Source organism: Herpailurus yagouaroundi, unplaced genomic scaffold (genome assembly GCF_014898765.1).
Source record: "Herpailurus yagouaroundi ecotype Mexico unplaced genomic scaffold, PumYag 160, whole genome shotgun sequence".
Taxonomy (NCBI): Eukaryota; Metazoa; Chordata; class Mammalia; order Carnivora; family Felidae; genus Herpailurus; species Herpailurus yagouaroundi.
Genome location: NW_024412401.1, coordinates 9,234,630 through 9,255,438, shown reverse-complemented (window position 1 = coordinate 9,255,438; position 20,809 = coordinate 9,234,630). Strand labels below are relative to the sequence as shown.

The window sequence follows — 20,809 nt, the reverse complement described above, 5'->3', positions numbered from 1 at the left end:
CCAACATTTATTTAACCATTTCCCTATTATTGGACCTATAAGCCATTGCTAATATTCTGCAGTTGTAATAACTTTATAATGACCTTCTTTTGCTAATTTTTTTCTCATTCACATTACTTTCATAGGTTAGAAACTTAGATATTGAACTACTTTAGTAAGATATAAAACAATTTGGGATGCCTGGGTGCCTCAGTCTGTTGAGCGTCCGACTCTTGGTTTCTGCTCAGGTCATGATTTCATGGTTTGGGAGTTGGAGCCCCATGTCAGGCTCTGTGCTGACAGTGAGGAGCCTGCTTGGGATTCTCTCTCTGCTCCTCACCTGCTCTCTCTCTCACTCTCTCTCAAAAATAAATAATGAATAAACATTAAAAAACAATTTTAGATTGCTCATACATATTTTAAGGTTAATTTGCTCAAGCATTTGCACAAATTTACAGTTCTACTTGAGTTTTTAAATTTAGTAGTCTGTATAGATTTTAATTCCCTGCCCCCGCCCCGTCCAAGCACGCTATAGGTGCTGCTAAGCCTCTGATAAATATTACTCCATGAAAGAGTACTCCTTTAAAAAAATACTCTCAATAAAAGAACTTTAATAAGCTTGACTAAATATTTAGAAAGCATATTGTGTTGAGTGAAACTTTGTATCTAATACATAATAAGAGTAATAGAAAATCATATTGGGTGACTAGTCTGTAATTATCCAAGGAACACATACAATGAAACAAGTTCTTTTGGTTACTTCGTTAAACAGCCAACACAATGGGGAAAGTGGAGGAAATGTCCCATAAACACTATGAAAAGGGAACCAGAAAACCCAGTATGTAATCTCGGAGTAATGACAGCATCAGAAAACAAAACCAACAAAAGAGAACACCTTCCAGAACAATCTGAGCTGCATGAAAGGCAAACATTCACTAAAGTTGGAGCTTTCCTAACTAAGTCTGCCCGGAGATAAGTGGCATATTTGACCTTCACCATGATTAACAAGCATTTCTTTGAAATTGTGTCGGTGCTGTTGGCCTCTTCTACTATCTTCTCCCTAGAGTTGAAACTGGCTCTCTTCCAACAAAGAGTAAACAGAGAGAGTTTAAAACTCTTGAGTACATTGCAAAGCTCATCAATTCAGCAGTGTCTGCCACACAGGAAAAACTTCCTGCTTCCCCAGCGGTCTGTGAATCTTCGCCAGTACCAGAAAGGACAAGCACTGGCCATTCTTCACGAGATGCTTCAGCAGATCTTCAACCTCTTCAGGGCAAATACTTCTTCAGATGGTTGGGAGGAAAGCCACGTGGAGAAGTTCCTCACTGAGCTTCATCAACAGCTGGAATACCTAGAAGAACTCACAGGCCCGGAAGCAGAGCAGGACAGCTGCATCTTGGGGAGTGAGAACGTTAGGTTACAGATTAAAATGTACTTCCAAAGGATCCATGATTACCTGGAAAGCCAAGAGTACAGCAGCTGTGCCTGGACCATTGTTCGAGTAGAAATCAACCGGTGTCTCTTCTTTGCACTCCAGCTGATAAGAAAGATAAGCAAACGAGGAATGCATTCCTTGAAGAATGTGGAGCATGAGCCAAGGGCAGACTTTAGAAGCATAGGGTAGGTGGAGGGGCGGGAGGACTGTTCCAGAGACTATTATTTCTTCTTGTCATTAATTGCTTTGGTTTCGTGTGTGTAGATATATGTATATTTACCTGTCCTTTAAGATTATGCATAGTGACTACAATGGTCTTTGTTTTGTAATGTCACTTTGTATTTTCCATTCATCTTAAATTTTCATGAGATAAAATAGATTCATCAGTATTTCATACTTGGTTCTTCAAATGGGTTTATTTTCCTCAAAGTAAATGAGGTATGTCTCCACCGAACTAATTTCTTAACTTACCACATCCATTTCCAATGATTTCTTTGCCAGAAATTGGTAGAAACATTAAGAAGTACAAGGAATAATGTGCATTGCCAGACTTGAAAATGTCAATACACACTGAATATCTGTTACAGGTGACACAATAGAAATATGGCCAAAGGTCATGAACAGCAGATTGCAGAGGGAAAACAAATGCATGAAAACAGGTTCAACGTCACTTATAATGATAAAAAATACAAATTAAAAGTGAACAGCATGCCATTCATAACAGCTGAAGGCCCACACTTTTGTGGAGATTTTGGAGAGGGATGCTCCTATAATTTGCCAGAGCACTGGAAATTGGTAGGATCGCTGTAGAGGCAATATATTGATATCTGTTACAATTACCATCTTTGAGCCATAAATTTGAAATTGATCTTATAAAAATGCTTGCATATGTGTCTGATGGCGTGCATACAATACTGTTCACTGCAGCATTATTTATAATATCAAAAGACAGGAAACCACTCAAATTCTTTTAGTTTGAGACAGTTGAAGTATAGTCACACAAAGGAACACCACCCAGCTGGAGAACAGAGTGAGGATGCTCTTCCTATACTGAAAGAAAAAAGTAAAAAAATAGGCAAGATGCAGAACAGTGTGTATAAAATGCTGTATTTGACATTAAAATGTAAAACAAGGGGCGCCTGGGTGGCTCACTCGGTTAGGCCGACTTTGGCTCAGGTCATGATCTTGCGGTTCGTGAGTTCGAGCCCCACGTCGGGCTCTGTGCTGACAGCTCAGAGCCTGGAGCCTGCTTCAGATTCTGTGTCTCCCTCTCTGTCTGCCCCTCCCCTGCTCGCACTCTGTCTCTGTCTGTCTCTCAGAAATAAATAAACATTAAAAAAATTTTTTTTAATAAAATGTAAAACAAATTTTCTATCTGACCTAACTTGTGCATGAACAAATAAAGAATATATAAGAATAAATTACGATGATAACTTGTGTTTTGGGGAAACGAGACTAGGGGAAGAAGCAGGGGGAGGGAGGTTTTCCAGCATATTTTTGTATTTTTAATCGTGTGAACATTACAAATTAAAACAATAAATGAAAATGTACCTAACAAGTCAGAGTTCTTAGAAATACGCATGAAGGAGTCTTGCTGGCGAAAGGAAGTGTTAGTTGAAGGGTAGAAGAAACAGGACTGCTCCAGCCTTCCCCTGGAGGGGAGGGGAGTGGCCAGGAGGAGGAGGAGGGTTGCACAGAAGGGCACTCGTGCCAACCAAGGGAGGGGGTTTCCACTCATGAGAGCTGCTAGGGATGAAGGGATTCCAGCTCTTCCAGCCGGGAGCTTCCCGAAACCATGATGGAACAAATGCGGGGCCAGAGAAACTGAAGTTCAGTTGAGACTTGGTGGCTTTCCCACGGCCACAGTGACCTTCACCCAATGTAAGAAGCAGAGCCATGGTCCAAAATTCTGGGGCTAATTCTGCCACTTTACGTCATGCTCCGTTTTTGACTCATTGTACAATTCGAGATGAAATCTATCACTTAATGTGAAAACTTGCTGAAGAACAAAACACATTTCATTTCGGTTTAATTAGTGTTAGTAAGCGTATTCGTTGTTGGCCTGTGCTTTCGGATTTGGCTTCAGAGGAAGGAGGATGAGCTGAATAGGCTCCTGAGTCTGAGGCAGGGCCAACTGCCAGAGAGGAAAAGGGCAGAGAAGCAGAGGCAGTCTTGGTCAACGTCACCTTTCAACCCCTGTGTACCTTCAAGTTCACCTAGAGGTAGGGAGGTGGAGAGAGGAGAGGCATTTACCACACTTGACTGCAAATACAGGTCATTTGCTTCACATGATCAGTAGAATTTTTGTTTTCTTTAAACCAGGAAGTTTTCAGAAGCAAATCCTTCATTTAACACATTATTCGATCCTCAAGTTAACCTAGCAAGATAGTTTCTATAATATATTCTTTTCTGAAATGAGAATAACAAGACTTTAAAGGTGAAGTAACTTGCTCAAAGTAATGTAGCAAGTCACGGAGCCAGTATATGCCAGAGCAGAGATTCTCCACCAGATCTGTCTGACTCAAAAGAGTGCACTCTGTTCTAGACCCCACAAACCCGAATGGCATTGTGCAAGATCTCTGCGAAATAATAATGATAACAAGCATGACAACAATTTGCTCCTGGCTTTCCTTATTCAAGTTCACATACTGTCCGCAGTCTTGAATTAGAGAAAGAACATTTTCTCCCCCTGGATATTTCTTTCCTAAGAACTGAAGAGAACAGAATGGAGAAGAGGCCAAGTAGAAATTTACGGCAGTTAATATGTACTCCTATCTAGAAGCTAAAAGCAATACTGTACATGCTAATGTTTCCCCAAACATTCAGCTTTATTAGGTTGACATCCTACTTGTATTACTGTCTTAACTGCTTCATACAAAATAAACATTGCTTGCTTTTAAATATGTGTGCTCTCTTAAAATTTTAAAACCAGAGTTCTAAACTTGGAGATATTGAGGAAGATACATATTTTATTTTTTTGTGTGAGCTTTTATTTTTTTTTTATTTTTATTTTTTAAATATGAAATTTATTGTCAAATTGGTTCCCATACAACACCCAGTGCTCATCCCAAAAGGTGCCCTCCTCAATACCCATCACCCACCCTCCCCTCTCTCCCACCCCCCCATCAACCCTCAGTTTGTTCTCAGTTTTTAAGAGTCTCTTATGCTTTGGATCTCTTCCACTCTAACCTCTTTTTTTTTTTTCCTTCCCCTCCCCCATGGGTTTCTGTTAAGTTTCTCAAGATCCACATAAGAGTGAAACCATATGGTATCTGTCTTTCTCTGTATGGCTTATTTCACTTAGCATCACACTCTCCAGTTCCATCCATGTTGCTACAAAGGGCCAGATTTCATTCTTTCTCATTGCCACGTAGTACTCCATTGTATATATAAACCACAATTTCTTTATCCATTCATCAGTTGATGGACCTTTAGGCTCTTTCCATAATCTGGCTATTGTTGAGAGTGCTGCTATAAACACTGGGGTACAAGTGCCCCTATGCATCAGCACTCGTGTATCCCTTGGGTAAATTCTTAGCAGTGCTACTGCTGGGTCATAGGGTAGATCTATTTTTAATTTTTTGAGGAACCTCCGCACTGTTTTCCAGAGCGGCTGCACCAGTTTGCATTCCCACCAACAGTGCAAGAGGGTTCCCGTTTCTCCACATCCTCGCCAGCATCTATAGGCTTCTGGTTTGTTCATTTTAGCCACTCTTTCTGGCACAAGGTGGTATCTCAGTGTGGTTTTGATTTGTATTTCCCTGATGAGGAGCGACGTTGAGCATCTTTTCATGTGCCTGTTGGCCATCTGGATGTCGTCTTTAGAGAAGTGTCTATTCATGTTTTCTGCCCATTTCTTCACTGGATTATTTGTTTTTCGGGTGTGGAGTTTGGTGAGCTCTTTATAGATTTTGGATACTAGCCCTTTGTCTGATATGTCATTTGCAAATATCTTTTCCCATTCCGTTGGTTGCCTTTTAGTTTGGTTGATTGTTTCCTTTGCAGTGCAGAAGCTTTTTATCTTCATGAGGTCCCAATAGTTTATTTTTGCTCTTAATTCCCTTGCCTTTGGGGACGTGTCAAGTAAGAAATTCCTGCGGCTGAGGTCAGAGAGGTCTTTTCCTGCTTTCTCCTCTAGGGTTTTGATGGTTTCCTGTCTCACATTCAGGTCCTTTATCCATTTTGAGTTTGTTTTTGTGAATGGTGTGAGAAAGTGGTCTAGTTTCAACCTTCTGCATGTTGCTGTCCAGTTCTCCCAGCACCATTTGTTAAAGAGACTATCTTTTTTCCATTGGATGTTCTTTCCTGCTTTGTCAAAGATGAGTTGGCCATACATTTGTGGGTCTAGTTCTGGGGTTTCTATTCTATTCCATTGGTCTATGTGTCTGTTTTTGTGCCAATACCATGCTGTCTTGATGATGACAGCTTTGTAGTAGAGGCTAAAGTCTGGGATTGTGATGCCTCCTGCTTTGGTCTTCTTCTTCAAAATTACTTTGGCTATTTGGGGCCTTTTGTGGTTCCATACAAATTTTAGGATTGCTTGTTCTAGCTTCGAGAAGAATGCTGGTGCAATTTTGATTGGGATTGAATGTGTAGATAGCTTTGGGTAGTATTGACATTTTAACAGTATTTATTCTTCCAATCCATGAGCATGGAATGTTTTTCCATTTCTTTATATCTTCTTCAATTTCCTTCATAAGCTTTCTATAGTTTTCAGCATACAGATCTTTTACATCTTTGGTTAGGTTTATTCCTAGGTATTTTATGCTTCTTGGTGCAATTGTGAATGGGATCAGTTTCTTTATTTGTCTTTCTGTTGCTTCATTATTAGTGTATAAGAATGCAACTGATTTCTGTACATTGATTTTGAAGAGACAAGGTTGGGGGCTCAGAGTAAAGATAAGCTCATTTGTACTCATAGGCTGGGTCATCTGAGTTATCCTTGTCACATATACATGTATGAGCTAAATAGATTATTAAATCAAAAAGCAGGTTACAAAATAACTAGTACCATCATAATTTCTATAAATAAAAATGATTGTAAAATGTCTGAAAAGAATTGCGCTAAAATGTTCACAGCAGTACTATCTGGGTAATAGAATTTCCATTCTCATATTTTTGAATATTATTTTCTTTTATTAAACTTTATTTATTTTGAGAGAGGGAGCACATATGAGCAGGAGAGGGGCAGAGGGAGGGGGAGAGAGAGAATCCCAAGCAGGCTCCACACAGTCAGCCCAGAGCCCAACGTGGGACTTGAACTCACAAACCGTGAGATCATGACCTGAGCTGAAGTCGGATGCCCCACTGACTGCACCACCCAGGCTCCCCTAAATATGGCTTCTTGTAGAGATTTGGCTCAAGATACTTATCACCTGCACTAAATGAAGTCCCATCTCCAGTGTGTATCAGAGTCATCTGGAGGGCTTGTTAAAATACAGGGGGCATGGCTTCACCCCAGTGTTTCTGATCCACTAAGTCTTACAGTGGGGACTGAGTATTTGCATTTCTAACAATTTCTAGATGATTTTGATGCTTTTGGTCCTCGGACTCCACATTACAGCCCATGCCTCTGTTTCTTGATAGCCTTGGTAGACTGTTAACAGCTGAAGACATGGTCTCTTTGAGGTTACTGATCTCATATTTTCCCATAATACCTAGAGAGAAGTGAGCCTCTCAAGTGGGAGATAGTTGGTAAGGATAGTTTTTTTTTTTTCTTTTTTCTATCACTGCCTTTTCACAGCAACAGATTCAATGGTCTTTCTCCTTCTTAAAGAAGCTGGATGTAAAGACTCTAATATGCCAGGTGACAGTAACTGTCTCTTCAGGAAGATGATCCAACCCAAATTTTGTTTCTGTAACCGTGTGTGTTCCTCATGCCTATGATCGTGTGACATCAAAACTGCAACCATAACAATATCCGATTGGATGCAGATTATGGTGTGAACACAGGGAAATCAAACTTGTGAAAGACAGAGGATTCCAAGGTGGAAGATGGCAGACGGTTCAGTAATCTCTTCTGTTGAGAAATGTAGATGTTTGGTAAATACAGAGACTTGGGAGTCATTCTTGGAATTGCCTTTGGCTGAAATGAGTCATTTAGCCCCAGTTTTCTCCCCTCTATTCAAGGACTGGATGTGGAGGGATAAAGGCTCAGACCCCTCACTCCACCCCTGAAGGGTCATTGCAGTCTCAGAGCCCCTTCCTCCACCGGGTTTTGACCAAAGCCACACTGTGACTGCACAGCAGCTCGGGTTTTCCTCCGTTCCTCGTCCTGCCTGCTCTTCTCACATGCGTTGAGCCCGTAGCACTCCCTACTAAACTCCTCACATGGCACTTTTTGTCTCAGAGTCTGCTTTCTCAGCACCTGACCTCCGAAAGCATAACACACAGACCTTCTATCTGGGGCCACAGAAAACCCAAACTCACATTCTATTGCCTTGGCTGTGTACAGATTCGCTTCCTAATATGTGCTAATATCTCATTCTTGCTCTTTATGACTCCTTAAAATTTTTCACAGAAAGCCCTCAGAGTCCAATCTGTCTAAATCTATCTGCCCCTCCAGAGCACAACTTTTATCACGTCCCAGACCACACTGTACAATGATGGGTTAGTACTCTCTCAACTAAGGTATGACCTACTTCATGGTGGGGAAATGGCTTCTGAACTCTTTGCCTAGCACACTCCTGAACACATAAAGGGACAATCTAAATACTGAATGAGTAAGGCAATTTAAAGTGCAGCATTAACAGAGGGGGGGGGGGCACCAGGGTGGCTCAGTTGGTTGAGTGTCTGACTCTTGATTTTGGCTCAGATCATGACCCCAGGGTCACGGGATGGAGCCCTTCATCAGGCTCTGTGCTCAGTGCAGGGCCTGCTTGGGATTATCTCTGTCTCTCCCTCTGCCCCTCTCCCCTGCTTGTGTGTGCTCTCTCTCTCTCAAATAAAAATAAATAAATAAAATTTTTTAAATGCAGCATTAACAAAGAGAGAGAAAGAGAGAGATAAGTACCATATCGTCATGGCCAGTTATACACGTAAGGAGACACTCTACCTACAGATAAGAAGTCTTGTTTATGTGTCTGCTAAGAGGTTATATTCTTACTTTTGTTTTTCAGTTTCTCTACTCTTCCGGGATGGACAACTTGGGTAAGCGACTTCGTGCACTAAAAAATGAAGTATCTTTCTTTCTCTAATGACAGGGTGGTTTTTATCCTTGTATGGTAAGAGCACAATAAGACATGACATGTAGGACAGAAGTGCCGGTGGGAGCCCCTCTCCCAACTAATTGTTCTGCTCACCTGAGAAAAATCCTTTCCTGAACCCGCTCTTCATGGCCCTTCAGTCGCTGTCTGCCAGTGACCATTTTCAACACTTTCAACCGCCGAGTAATATAGAAACCACTGACACCAACTTGAGTGTTTCCTATTTTTGGTGCAGTTTAAGAAACACTGAATATAGCAGATATACATAAAACAATACATGAAAATAGTGTAAATGGCTCACTTTTATAGTTGTATGGAGTGTAGCACTCCTCCCATTGTTGTATTCAAAAAGCACTTGTCTTGTTACTGTCCAAAGTGGTGAATTAGTTTTCCACCCACTATTAGTAGAGATTTGATGGAAAATGTCCTTATTTCTTTGGCTTGTACACTTGAAATATTATGGGTAAGCAGAAGATAGCCAGCATGTAGTATCTAGAGACAAGTAGCCAGAGTCACATTACAGTGATGCAGGGAAATGATCATAGCACAAAAATGGTCCCATGGTTTTACCTTCAATGCGAGAAGAATCCATCTTCTTGGAAGTATAGAAACCTGGTCAGACACGTTTTAGTCACTGAAGGTGGAGATGTGTACCTGTTGGGAAGGGTGGAGCAAGGTTGGAGGAGAACAAAGAACAAGGTTACCCTTGACCCATAAATCATGTGACTTTTTCTACATAAGAGATCTAAGTGTGCCTTGTTGTAGTGAAATTTATTCCAAGTTTCCGTATTCGCCTTGTAATAAATAAAATATTTCCCTGGGAGAGACTTTAATTATTCCAAATAACAGAAATTCATTTGGGCTCATGCCAGATGAACAAAGCGGTTATCAATGTGGATAAAAATATTTATGATCAAAAGGGAGTTAGTTTGAGAGCGCTAAAAATTGGATTCTTAGCTGGTATATTATTCAGTATAGTGGAATTTGTGTAGTAACAGCTCCTCATTTATTCTCATTCCTTGGGAGGAAGGAAAGATGCTCAATGGAACTGGGACGAAAAAAAGCATATTTCCAGAGCAAATTATGGGATTACACGAGAAATACCTTGAAGGACCCATTTGTGCCTACTGAGGGTTGGGGGAGAAAGAGGATGCATTCTCTGTGGGTGGGTGGGTTTCAGGAACTGAAATAAATAAACCAACAAAATTGTCCTCAAAATCCCTCTGGCTGGGCGGATTTCTTTTTTTTTTTTTTTTTAACATCTATTTATTTTTGAGACAGAGAGAGACAGGGCATGAACAGGGGAGGGGGCAGAGAGAGGGAGACACAGAATCCGAAACAGGCTCCAGGCTCTGAGCTGTCAGCACAGAGCCCGACACGGGGCTCGAACTCACCGACCGTGAGATCATGACCTGAGCCCAAGTCAGACGCTCACCGACCGAGCCACCCAGGCGCCCCTGGCTGGGTGGATTTCTATCATGAGTTGAAATTAGAAGGGCAAAGAGAGGTGTTCGGATATTTTAGGGTTTCAGCCGTAGCCTTCTACAGGGAGATTGTCTCAGAAGATACACAATCAAGGGTCCTGTGCAGAAAGGATGTTAGAGATCCCCCCAGCAGATTCATCTCTAAGTTCCAGACGCAAAGTTCCTTGGACCACTTGGGCCCATATCTGAGGCCTTAGACATCAAAAACTACATGCGCATTATACACACATGGGTAGAAGGCTCAGTTCTGGAGGAAAGATTTCTTTCCCTAAAGCATCTCTCTCAGGTTGCTGTGTGCAACAAATGCCTGACATATTAAAAATAAACGAATACAACAAGAACAATAAAACACCAACTGTCCTTCTCTTTCACATCATTTAGATACAGCATTTTCGGGTGAGGCCAAGGGTGATCCTGGTGTCATCATCATGGCTTTATCAGAATTGACTTTCTATTCTCAAGCTGGGTAATGAGAATTGGACCAGGTTGTGAATTAACTTTCTTCTTCCTCAGAATGGGTTCTTCTTAGGATGTTCCTTGTCATCTAATGTAAATGTGAGCCCACTCTAAGACCCCTGACGCAAACGCCTGCTGGTGTGAATCCAAAGGCAGTGCTATTTTAGGCTCAAATTAGGTATCTTCCCTACTTAAGAAAAAATGTAAAATAAAATACAGTATGTACATATGTTGAGGCAATTCAGATGATGAAACAAATGCTGGATATACATCCAATAAACTGTGAAACTCAGACCCAATAAAAACATGTTTTTCGAGAGATAGATACACCCCTACCTGGGTCCTAACTCTGCTCCAGCCCCACTTGCTTCCTGGGCGGGGTTCAGACTTGAGGGTAGGATTTGGACAGGAAGGGGGTCTTAACACTTCTGTACCAAATGAGAATTTTGCTTCTGTCACTCCCAGAGAATAGGAGGGACCTTCCGAGTCCCTCAGTAGCTGATGGAAGAGAGCCAGGCACTGACAAAAGACCAAGCCATCGTATCCTTCACGTGAGGTGCCAGCAGGTTTTCAGCCTCGCGGCACAGAGGATCTCCTGTTATTAGGGACGAGACCCGGATGGAGCAACTCCTCCCCGGGCTTCATCAACAGGTGGCCGTAGTAGGGGCGGGGGGAGGAGAAAAAAGAAGTTCCCCTCCTGAGCAGTGAGGCACTAACAGTGGGAATTAAGAGAATTTCCCAAGGAATAAGCCTCTCTGTTGAAAGCAAAAGAATACAGCCCCTGGCCTGGGAGGATGTCAGGGTGAAATCAGCAGGTGCTATCTTTCCATGAAAAAACCTGCTGAAAAGTTTAGAGAATAAGGAAAATTGAGGAAACGAAGAAGGCGACGCAGCGTCTCTCCATGTGGAAATGTTGAACATATCCGGTGCCCACACAAGCGATATGGTTTGGTAGCCCCTGGGTTGAAAAGTGATACTTATTAATGCTAACTCAGAGGATCTAACACTCAGAGGATCTGTTCTCAAGAGCAGAGATCGAGCCACAGAAACTGGGGCCCATGCCACGTCCTCTGAACACAAGGGAACCAAGATGTTGCTATCTTTCCTCAAGCATCCTGAGCAGTGCCATTCCATGGTGCCTGTGGGTCAGAATCATCAGGAGACCCCCTACACCCTCCTCCCTCATCAACTCTTAAGTCCTGATTTGGTTTTGTATTTAAATATATTATACATGGGGCGCCTGGGTGGCGCAGTCGGTTAAGCGTCCGACTTCAGCCAGGTCACGATCTCACGGTCTGTGAGTTCGAGCCCCGCGTCGGGCTCTGGGCTGATGGCTCAGAGCCTGGAGCCTGTTTCCGATTCTGTGTCTCCCTCTCTCTCTGCCCCTTCCCCGTTCATGCTCTGTCTCTCTCTGTCCCAAAAATAAATAAACGTTGAAAAAAAATTTTTTAAAAATAAAAATAAAAAATAAATATATTATACAAGCGATCGTCACACGCATTGAAATATTCATAGGAGCAAAACAAAAAGCAAACGCATGTGTATTCACAGCTTCTTCCTCTCAGGTACCCTGTAAGGAAGATTGTGCCTCTCTCTGCTTGGTCTGGGGGTCTTTTGTCATGCTCCATTATATGCATATATAAAAGTGTAGAAAGTGATGCAGAAGTGGAATGATCTCCAGAAAACAATAGAAAGCAATTTTTATAATATATAGGAAGAAAATAATTGTGAGATGGATAGAAGAATGGATCCAGCAGAGCAGGGGCAGGGATCAGAAAAAAGGCAAACATTCCATGTAGTTAGAGACGATTTGAGGAGAGATCCCCTCTTCAAATTTAGATTTAGAGAGGTAAAAGGAGAATCCTAAGGGGTTCCACGGTGCAGAGGCTGGGGGAATAGGGTGCAGGATGGGTGAGCAGAATCCAGATGGAAGAGCCTGGGAAGGAGTTACGCTTTCCGATAATAATTTGAATTGAATTTTCATATATCTTGGAAAAAAACGGTATTTTTTTTTGTTGACACATATGTAACCTCTACTTAAAAACAATTTTAGAAATTGGAATTTTTAAAGTTGATACTGGAACAAAAACAAATACAATTGCTTTACGATCCCTGGCAGATACGTATAAATGAGGACTGATAATAGAATAATGGTTGTTTTCGAAATAAATAAGGAAAGGTTGACTGATTCAATTAACGTTGTTGGGAAAATAGTCTCTTTGGGACAAAAAAAAATGAGATTTCAAATCTCCCATAATACGCAAAATGAAATTTGATGTTTAAGGGATAAAAGGAAATGAGCAGGTTGGCTGTAAAGGGAGATCATCTGGGTTTCGATAGCAGCTTTGACATACAGGGCTCTGTGGCCAGGAGCATGTCACTGCCTCTCTAAGACCACCCAGCTGTTACGTGAGTACAATAAAAGTTGCTAAGTCACTGAACGGTTATGGGTATAAATATATGAAAGGAAAAAAACCCTGTTAAATACAAGGGAAAAAACCATGTATGTAAAAAGTGTTAGGGGTGCCCTGGTGGCTCAGTCAGTTAGGCGTCTGACTCTTGATTTCGGCTCACGTCATGATCTCACAGTTGTGAGATCAAGCCCCACATTGGGGTCGGTGCTGGGTGTGGAGCCCCTTAAGATTCTCTCTCTCCCTCTGCCCCTCCTTGGCTCAAATTAAAAAAATAATGAAATCAAAATAAAATTTGAAAATATTTTTTAATCTTCAGATGGGAAAGTTCTTCTGAGTGATATGAAAACCCAAGGCCAGAAAAGAAAAGAACAACACATTTTAATATGTGATTTTTTTTAAGTCGGCCCGATAAAGAACTATCAAGAAATTTAAAGATGTACGAAAAAAAATCTTTAAACATATGATTGATGCTAACATTTTCAATATAAAAAGGACTCAGAAAAGTTTAATAACTCAGTGCCAATTACAAAAACAGATAGAGCTACAAGTAGATAATATACATATATCAAAAAACCAGCCTCCCTGGCGATCATTTATATAAATAAAAAATCCGATAAACAAGATGGTTTGGTGATGATTGGGGTAAGAGCACATACCTATACACAGTAGAGGTGTATAATTCTCAAACATGGGCGATTAATTTGGTAAAATCTACCAAAATTTTTGAACCACTGAACCCAGAAAATGCAGTTCTAGATATTTATATTACAGAACTACACCTGTCCAAATGTGTGCCCAATTTTTTATTGCGGCATTATTTATATAAAAGATGATTGCTCTCATCTGATGTACATCGATCTTATTCTGATATTGCTTCTTATTTAAACTATTCCTTTGGTCATAGCCACAAAAGAAAGATGGGAATATGTTCAGACAAGCTGAGATTTTAGGAAACACTACGAAATAGCACATGTGTTTATAGCCACATCCATCCTAAGTGAGAAAACGCTTCACATAGGAGAACAACCTGCAGAAAGAATAGCCATAATAATGTGCTATTATAAAGGATTAGATAAATAAACAATGGGCCCTCCATTTTATAGAATACTGTAATAGCCATTAAATTCACTTGGGTAAAGAATATTCACCTGCATCCAGACTCATGTTAAATAGGAATAGATTGTTCTGAATTTTTGCCAGTAGTTTGTTAGCCTTAAAAAATAAAACTGTTAGGGGCACCTGGGTGGCTCAGTCGGTTGGGCGTCCCACTTCAGCTCAGGTCACGATCTCGCGGTTCGTGAGTTCGAGCCCCGCATCAGACTCTGGGCTGATGGCTCGGAGCCTGGAGCCTGCTTCCGATTCTGTGTCTCCCTCTCTCTCTGCCCCTCCCCCGTTCATGCTCTGTCTCTCTCTGTCGCAAAAATAAATAAAACGTTAAAAAAAAAAATTTTTTTTAAATAAAACTGCTAAATTTTTGCCAGCAATCGATGGGTTTGTTTGGGAATAGCACAGAATTGCAATCAGGCACAGCAAGGTATAGCAAAACAGTAGACAAGTTTGGAAAAAAAAAGAGGAAATGTTCTTTTATAGAGAAAAGTGGGAGAGTGGGGTTGCTGGGGAGGGTAGCTGTTATAAACAAAAAGTCCATTGGAGTAAACTAGGAGGTCAAAGTATAGTGGCTTCCCATTGGCTGAATTGTGACTGTCTCTCACTGGCTGGACTATTGCCAATAGTAAAGTAATATTGGCTGGCAAGGCCCATGTCTTCCGGTTGGATTCGCAACTGACTTTGATTGGTAGGGCTGGCAAGGCAGGAGTGTTCCCCCTGCCCAACCTCCTGACTCCATTTTATTGAGGTTTCTTTTTATTAATTTTCACAAGTTGGTTTGAAAACCCATGTTACTGATCACATTATTGATTGTGATAACTAGCTTATAAACAATGTGTACAAAAATGTTCCAACTGTCATTTTATTTAAATAGCAAATATATTTATGGGAATCTAGAATAAATAAATAATGCAAAACAAAGGGGAAAGGCAGGCTTTAAAATGATGATGTCAGCCTAACACCAGTTCTGTGTTGTTATTTACTGTCTAATCTGACTGCATCACACCATCCAATATAATTGGCTTTTAAGGGAATTGGGGGTAATTATTCCCATCCTGATTTTAATAACTTTATCACCTGGTATCACTTTGCTAAGAAGTAAGAAGCATATTTGAATGGCTGAATGCTGGTAAAAACAAAAGACAACAACAATGACAACAACAACAAAGCATTAGCTGTGGTCGTTAAGGATGAACATAGCCTGGTGCTACATTAATTAACCAGATGCAGTAAGACGTATGAATACCTAGAATTACTTTGTTTTTTATTGACACACTGAGCAGCCTCTCTAGTGACTGATACTATTCTGTCCTCTAGTGGTTTGAATTGAAAATCCCTGCCTACATACATTCCGGGAAAATTGCTATCAGGTGGAAACTTTGTGAAATTCTCCCCTTAAAAGGAAAACAAACCAAAAATGAAAAACAGCCTGGAAAACTTGATGTATATACATCATCAAATAATCAGAGTGGAAATAACTTGATCTCACTGTATTTCAGATTTCCATTGTTTTGCCCATTACGTCATTCAAAAGTTTTCAGAACTACGACATTTCAACTCGATTTTAAGCATTCACAACCAACGGTGGAATTCAATAGAGTCTTCTCCATGCCATTTTCTAAAGAGTACCATATCTTCAAGCCTTAAGAAAGTAACATTTTTCAAAGGCAGGAAAAAGGAACCATGTAACATACCCAAACACAAATAAAGCTGACAAAGTCTTAGTATTCTAAGTACTTTTTGTACACTATTTCCTTGAAGACTCTAGGATCTTTGCCACTTTAGCTCAGTAGGTTTCATCTAGTTCACACACACACACACACGCAAGCACACATGTGTGAATGACACAGAATAGCTTCTGGATCAGTGAACCCAGATTCTCCCAGTGCTCCACACGTTTCAGCCAAGGTTATTTGTTGACCATCTGCACAGTCAGATGGCCATGACTACATCCCCTATTCTCCAGCACCTTCTTTCTGCAGGTTGTTCTCCTATACGAAGCATTTTCTCACTTAGGATGGATGTGGCTATAAACACGTGTGCTATTTTGTAGTGCTTCCTAAAATCTCAGCTTGTCTGAACATATTCCCATCTTTCTTTTGTGGATATGACCAAAGGAATAGTTTAAATAAGAAGCAATATCAGAATAAGATCGATGTACATCAGATGAGAGCTCCCCAGGTCTGTGACTCAGGCTGTGCTGTTTTATTATGCATAGTCTCCTTTTCTAGCTCTTGTCTCTAAAAGCATATGCAACTGTTTACTGGACCATGTTCCCAAAACTGTTACAATAAAAATGGGGTCTTATCATTCTTTGACTTATTTCAGCCAAAATCCAGTCAACAGCTTGGGGAGTATGGACAAGGAGGCTGGGGAGAAGGAAAGTATAATCACTATTGACTCATCTACTTTATCTTATTACATGGGGAAAGTGTAAGACTCAGAAATCAAAATATTCTTTAAATCAAAATTCAGTCATCAACCAGAAATGTGCTCTGTGTGAATTTTAATTTAAAAAAGTCAGCATTGGGGCGCCTGGGTGGCTCAGTCAGTTAAGCGTCCGGCTTCAGCTCAGGTCACAATCTCGCGGTCCGTGAGTTCGAGCCCCGCGTCAGGCTCTGGGCTGAGGGCTCAGAGCCTGGAGCCTGCTTCCGGTTCTGTGTCTCCCTCTCTCTCTGCCCCTCCCCCATTCATGCTCTGTCTCTCTCTGTCCCCAAAATAAATAAACATTAAAAATAAATAAATAAATAAATAAATAAGTCAGCATTAACTCATAATTTACAATCCTTGCAAATTTTACTTCTTCCACCAGGCTTAAAGTTTACCCCATTTTTTTCTGTCATCCCCTCTGCCTACATGCATACACCTTCTTTGAGCTAATAATTACAAATGTACCTCAAGAAATATCTTACATTCTGTATGTATCAACACCAACCTTGGAAGGTCACCTTATTTTAGTTCAAGGAAAAAGATAAACATAGGGTTCTTCACCCTTGGGTGCTGGATCTCCTGCCCAGGGCACAGGTGAGCACGCCCAGCATGCCCTTGGTCTCCTGGATCCATTCTTCCTACCTCTTCGCCCAAAATGTTCCCTCCTGTCCAGTATAAAAGCCCAGTGGTTTGCTTTAGCCCCGTTCCAGTTCTGCTTCCCTTTCTATACAATATATCATCCTTAGCACGCAGGAAAAACAATCAATCACACAAATGCAGGATTTTCTTTAGAGAGAATCCCTGAGATAAGAAATACAGCGAATGAATTTTCCCGTTAGTAATTTGTTTCTGTTGCTGTCTAATAAGCTTTTTTCCCCCTTTGTATTTTTTTTATGTGCATGTGTTTTGTTTTTTGTGTTTTGTTTTGTTTTGTTTTTTGAGAGAGAGAGAGAGAGAGAGAGAGAGAGCGCACGTACACAAGTGGGGAAGGGGCAAAGAGAGAGGAAGACACAGAATCCCAAGCAGGCTCCAGGCTCTGAGCTGTCAGCATAGAACCTGACGCGGGGCTCGAACTCATGAGCTGTGAGATCATGACCTGAGCCGAAGTCAGATGCTTAACCAACAGACCCAGCGAGGTGCCCCCTCTTTCAATAAATCTTTTACCTCTGCATGATTTTGGTCATTTGGAAATTATTGGTTCACTGAATTATATCGTCCATCCAAATGTTGACACATTTCATTTTATAATTTTGAATGTTTTTTTTTTTTTTTTTGAGAGAGAGAGACAGAGACAGGAGCGACAGCGACGCAAGATGGCAGCCACCACGGGCTCGGGAGTAAAAGTCCCTCGCAACTTTCGACTGTTGGAAGAACTGGAAGAAGGCCAGAAAGGAGTAGGAGATGGCACAGTTAGCTGGGGTCTAGAAGATGACGAAGACATGACACTTACAAGATGGACAGGGATGATAATTGGGCCTCCGAGAACAATTTATGAAAACCAAATATACAGCCTTAAAATAGAATGTGGACCTAAATACCCAGAAGCACCTAAATACCTTACCCTTTGTAAGATTTGTAACAAAAATTAATATTAATGGAGTGGTGGACCCAAGAGCTATATCAGTGCTAGCAAAATGGCAGAATTCATATAGCATCAAAGTCGTCCTGCAAGAGCTCCGGCACCTAATGATGTCTAAAGAAAACATGAAACTCCCTCAGCCGGGGGCGCCTGGGTGGCGCAGTCGGTTAAGCGTCCGACTTCAGCCAGGTCACGATCTCGCGGTCCGTGAGCTCGAGCCCTGCGTCAGGCTCTGGGCTGATGGCTCGGAGCCTGGAGCCTGTTTCCAGTTCTGTGTGTCCCTCTCTGTTCCATGCTCTGTCTCTCTCTGTCCCAAAAATAAATAAAAACGTTGAAAAAAAAATTAAAAAAAAAAAGAAAGAAAGAAAAGAAACTCCCTCAGCCGCCCGAAGGACAGTGTTACAGCAATTAATCAAAAAGAAAAACCACAGGCCCTCCCCCTACCCCCCTCCCATTCGATTTAAGCAGTCTTCGTTTTCCACAGTAGTAAGTTTTCTAGATACGTCTTGTAGACCTCAAAGTACTGGAAAGGAAGCTCCCATTCAAAGGCAATTTATCTTAAGATACTGGAAACGATACTAATTTTTTTGTCCATCTAAAATATATAAGTTGTGCTATAACAAATCATCCTGTCAAGTGTAACCACTGTCCACATAGTTGAACTTCGGGGATCAAGAAGGTATATTTAAATTGATTCCCATCATAACTGGTGGGGCACATCTAACTCAACTGTGAAAAGACACATCACACAATCACCTCGCTGCTGATAACATGGCCTGGGGTCTCTGCCTTCTCCCTTTCTCCTCCCCCTGCCTCCCTGCCTGCCTCCCTCCCTCCCCCCTTCCCTCCCTGCAACAGCCCTTCAGCTTGGGTTGGCTTGCTAGAGTAGGTGTGAGGGTTTCAGGTCACAGCCTGTGGGACTACTGCTGGGTGTGTGTGGGTGCTCCAGCTGCACCCCTGCTTTTTTTAAGTCTTAAATGATGCCCCCCACCACACCCCCCCCCCAAGCCATTGTCCCTTCTTAACTTTCCACCACCACCCTTGGCCGAAGCATAGATTGTAACCCCCTCTGCTCCCCTCTGAAATTGGCCTTTGGTGAGGAATTTAGGGCTCTCCCCATATCTTCTCCCCCACCTTAATTGAGGGGTGCTGCTTTTTCCTTCCTCCTCCTCAACTCCCTTTTTGTACCATCACCACCCAACACTTTCCACCGTACTTCCTTGCTTTGGCCAGAAGCCATCAGGTAAGGTTGGAAAGAGTCTCTGACTTCCCTAGTTTAGTTTTGGAACCACAGTTACTCACTCTCCACCAGCCTGGGAATGAATATTGGGTCCCCAGCCCTGCCACCCTCTGCTGTCATCGTCAGCTGATGCGGTTTTTTAGCTCAGGTTCTGATAAAGTGAAAAGAACAGTCACCAGGGGTATTCACACCTGCCAGCTCTCAAAGTTCTTGGTGGTTAAACTTGGAGAAGGCCACAGAAGACACTTGTAAGCACACACGATCCCTCTGAATGAATTTTCTTTTCCTGTAATTGCTTTTGCTTTTAAAAATTGAAAAAGTTGGGGCGCCTGGGTGGCGCAGTCGGTTAAGCGTCCGACTTCAGCCAGGTCACGATCTCGCGGTCCGTGAGTTCGAGCCCCGCGTTGGGCTCTGGGCTGGTGGCTCGGAGCCTGGAGCCTGTTTCCAATTCTGTGTCACCCTCTCTCTCTGCCCCTCCCCCGTTCATGCTCTGTCTCTCTCTGTCCCAAAAATAAATAAAAACGTTGAAAAAAAATTTAAAAATTGAAAAAGTTTTACACAGGGTTCTCATGTGGTCATCTTGCAATCCATTTGGGTCTAGTTTGGAATGTGGCAACTGGAACAAAAAGAACCTTGAATTCGGTGCACACTTTGGTTTTGGTGCTGCTGTTTCTCACGGTCCTCAGCAGGGACTGAAAAAGAACTCGGTGTGCACAGCGGATCCCCGAAATTGGCGGGCTTGGCTTCCTGGCAAATTGCTGCGTTTTTCCACTTTTCTGTTCAGGACCACTAAATGCTGAGATGTGGATGCATACCGAAATAAAAGCGATTCATTGTGTTCTAAAAAAAAAAGAGAGAGAGAGAGACAGAGACAGAGTGCAAGTGGGGGAGGGGCAGAGAGAGAGGGAGACACAGAATCTGAAGCAGGTTCCAGGCTCTGAGCTGTCAGCCCCGAGCCCGACACGGGGCTCAAAGTCACAAACCATGAGACCATTACGTGAGCAGAAGTCGGACACTTAACCAACTGAGCCACTCAGGCACCCCTGTGCATGTTATTATAACTAATTAATTACTACAAATAAATCAAGAGTATCAGGATCTTGGCAAGAGTGGCGGTGATTAGGCACTGTAGATGAACTGACATGCCTTTGAAGGCCACTACTTGTAGATGCTGAAGATACTCTGGGAGATTTTTCTAGTAGTCGGCACATGTTCTCTGAGTTTTCAAAGCATGAAGGGAGGCCGGTCTGTGTGCTATATCTTTGGTGCTACATCTTTGGAGCTTCTCAAGTGGTGGTGACATTCTTGGAGTTGTCAAAATATCTATTTATTTTATTTATTTTAGAGAGAGAGAGAGAGAAGGGGAGAGGGGCGGGGGGAAGAGAGAGAGAGAGAGAGGGAGGGAGGGAGTGAGAGAGAGAGAGAGAGAAAGAGAACCTCAAGCTGGCTCCACACTCAGCACGGAGCCCGACACAGGGCT

The 20,809-nt window shown here is 42.0% G+C and overlaps 1 protein-coding gene and 1 pseudogene across 1 annotated transcript; both read left to right on the top strand.

Moving 5' to 3' along the window:
* The first annotated feature begins 363 nt into the window (after nucleotides 1-363).
* On the top strand, nucleotides 364-1,603 carry IFNE (interferon epsilon). Its single transcript, XM_040481205.1, has one exon. The coding sequence runs from the start codon at nucleotides 977-979 to the stop codon at nucleotides 1,601-1,603; it is 627 nt and encodes a 208-aa protein (XP_040337139.1). The 5' UTR covers nucleotides 364-976.
* A 15,970-nt stretch (nucleotides 1,604-17,573) lies between these two features.
* Nucleotides 17,574-18,714, top strand: LOC121034519 (ubiquitin-conjugating enzyme E2 variant 1-like; annotated as a pseudogene).
* The last annotated feature ends 2,095 nt before the right edge of the window (nucleotides 18,715-20,809 follow it).

Excerpts from the sequence above, each read along its gene's own strand:
- IFNE (XM_040481205.1), top strand. The coding sequence starts at position 977 with ATGATTAACAAGCATTTCTTTGAAATTGTGTCGGTGCTGTTGGCCTCT.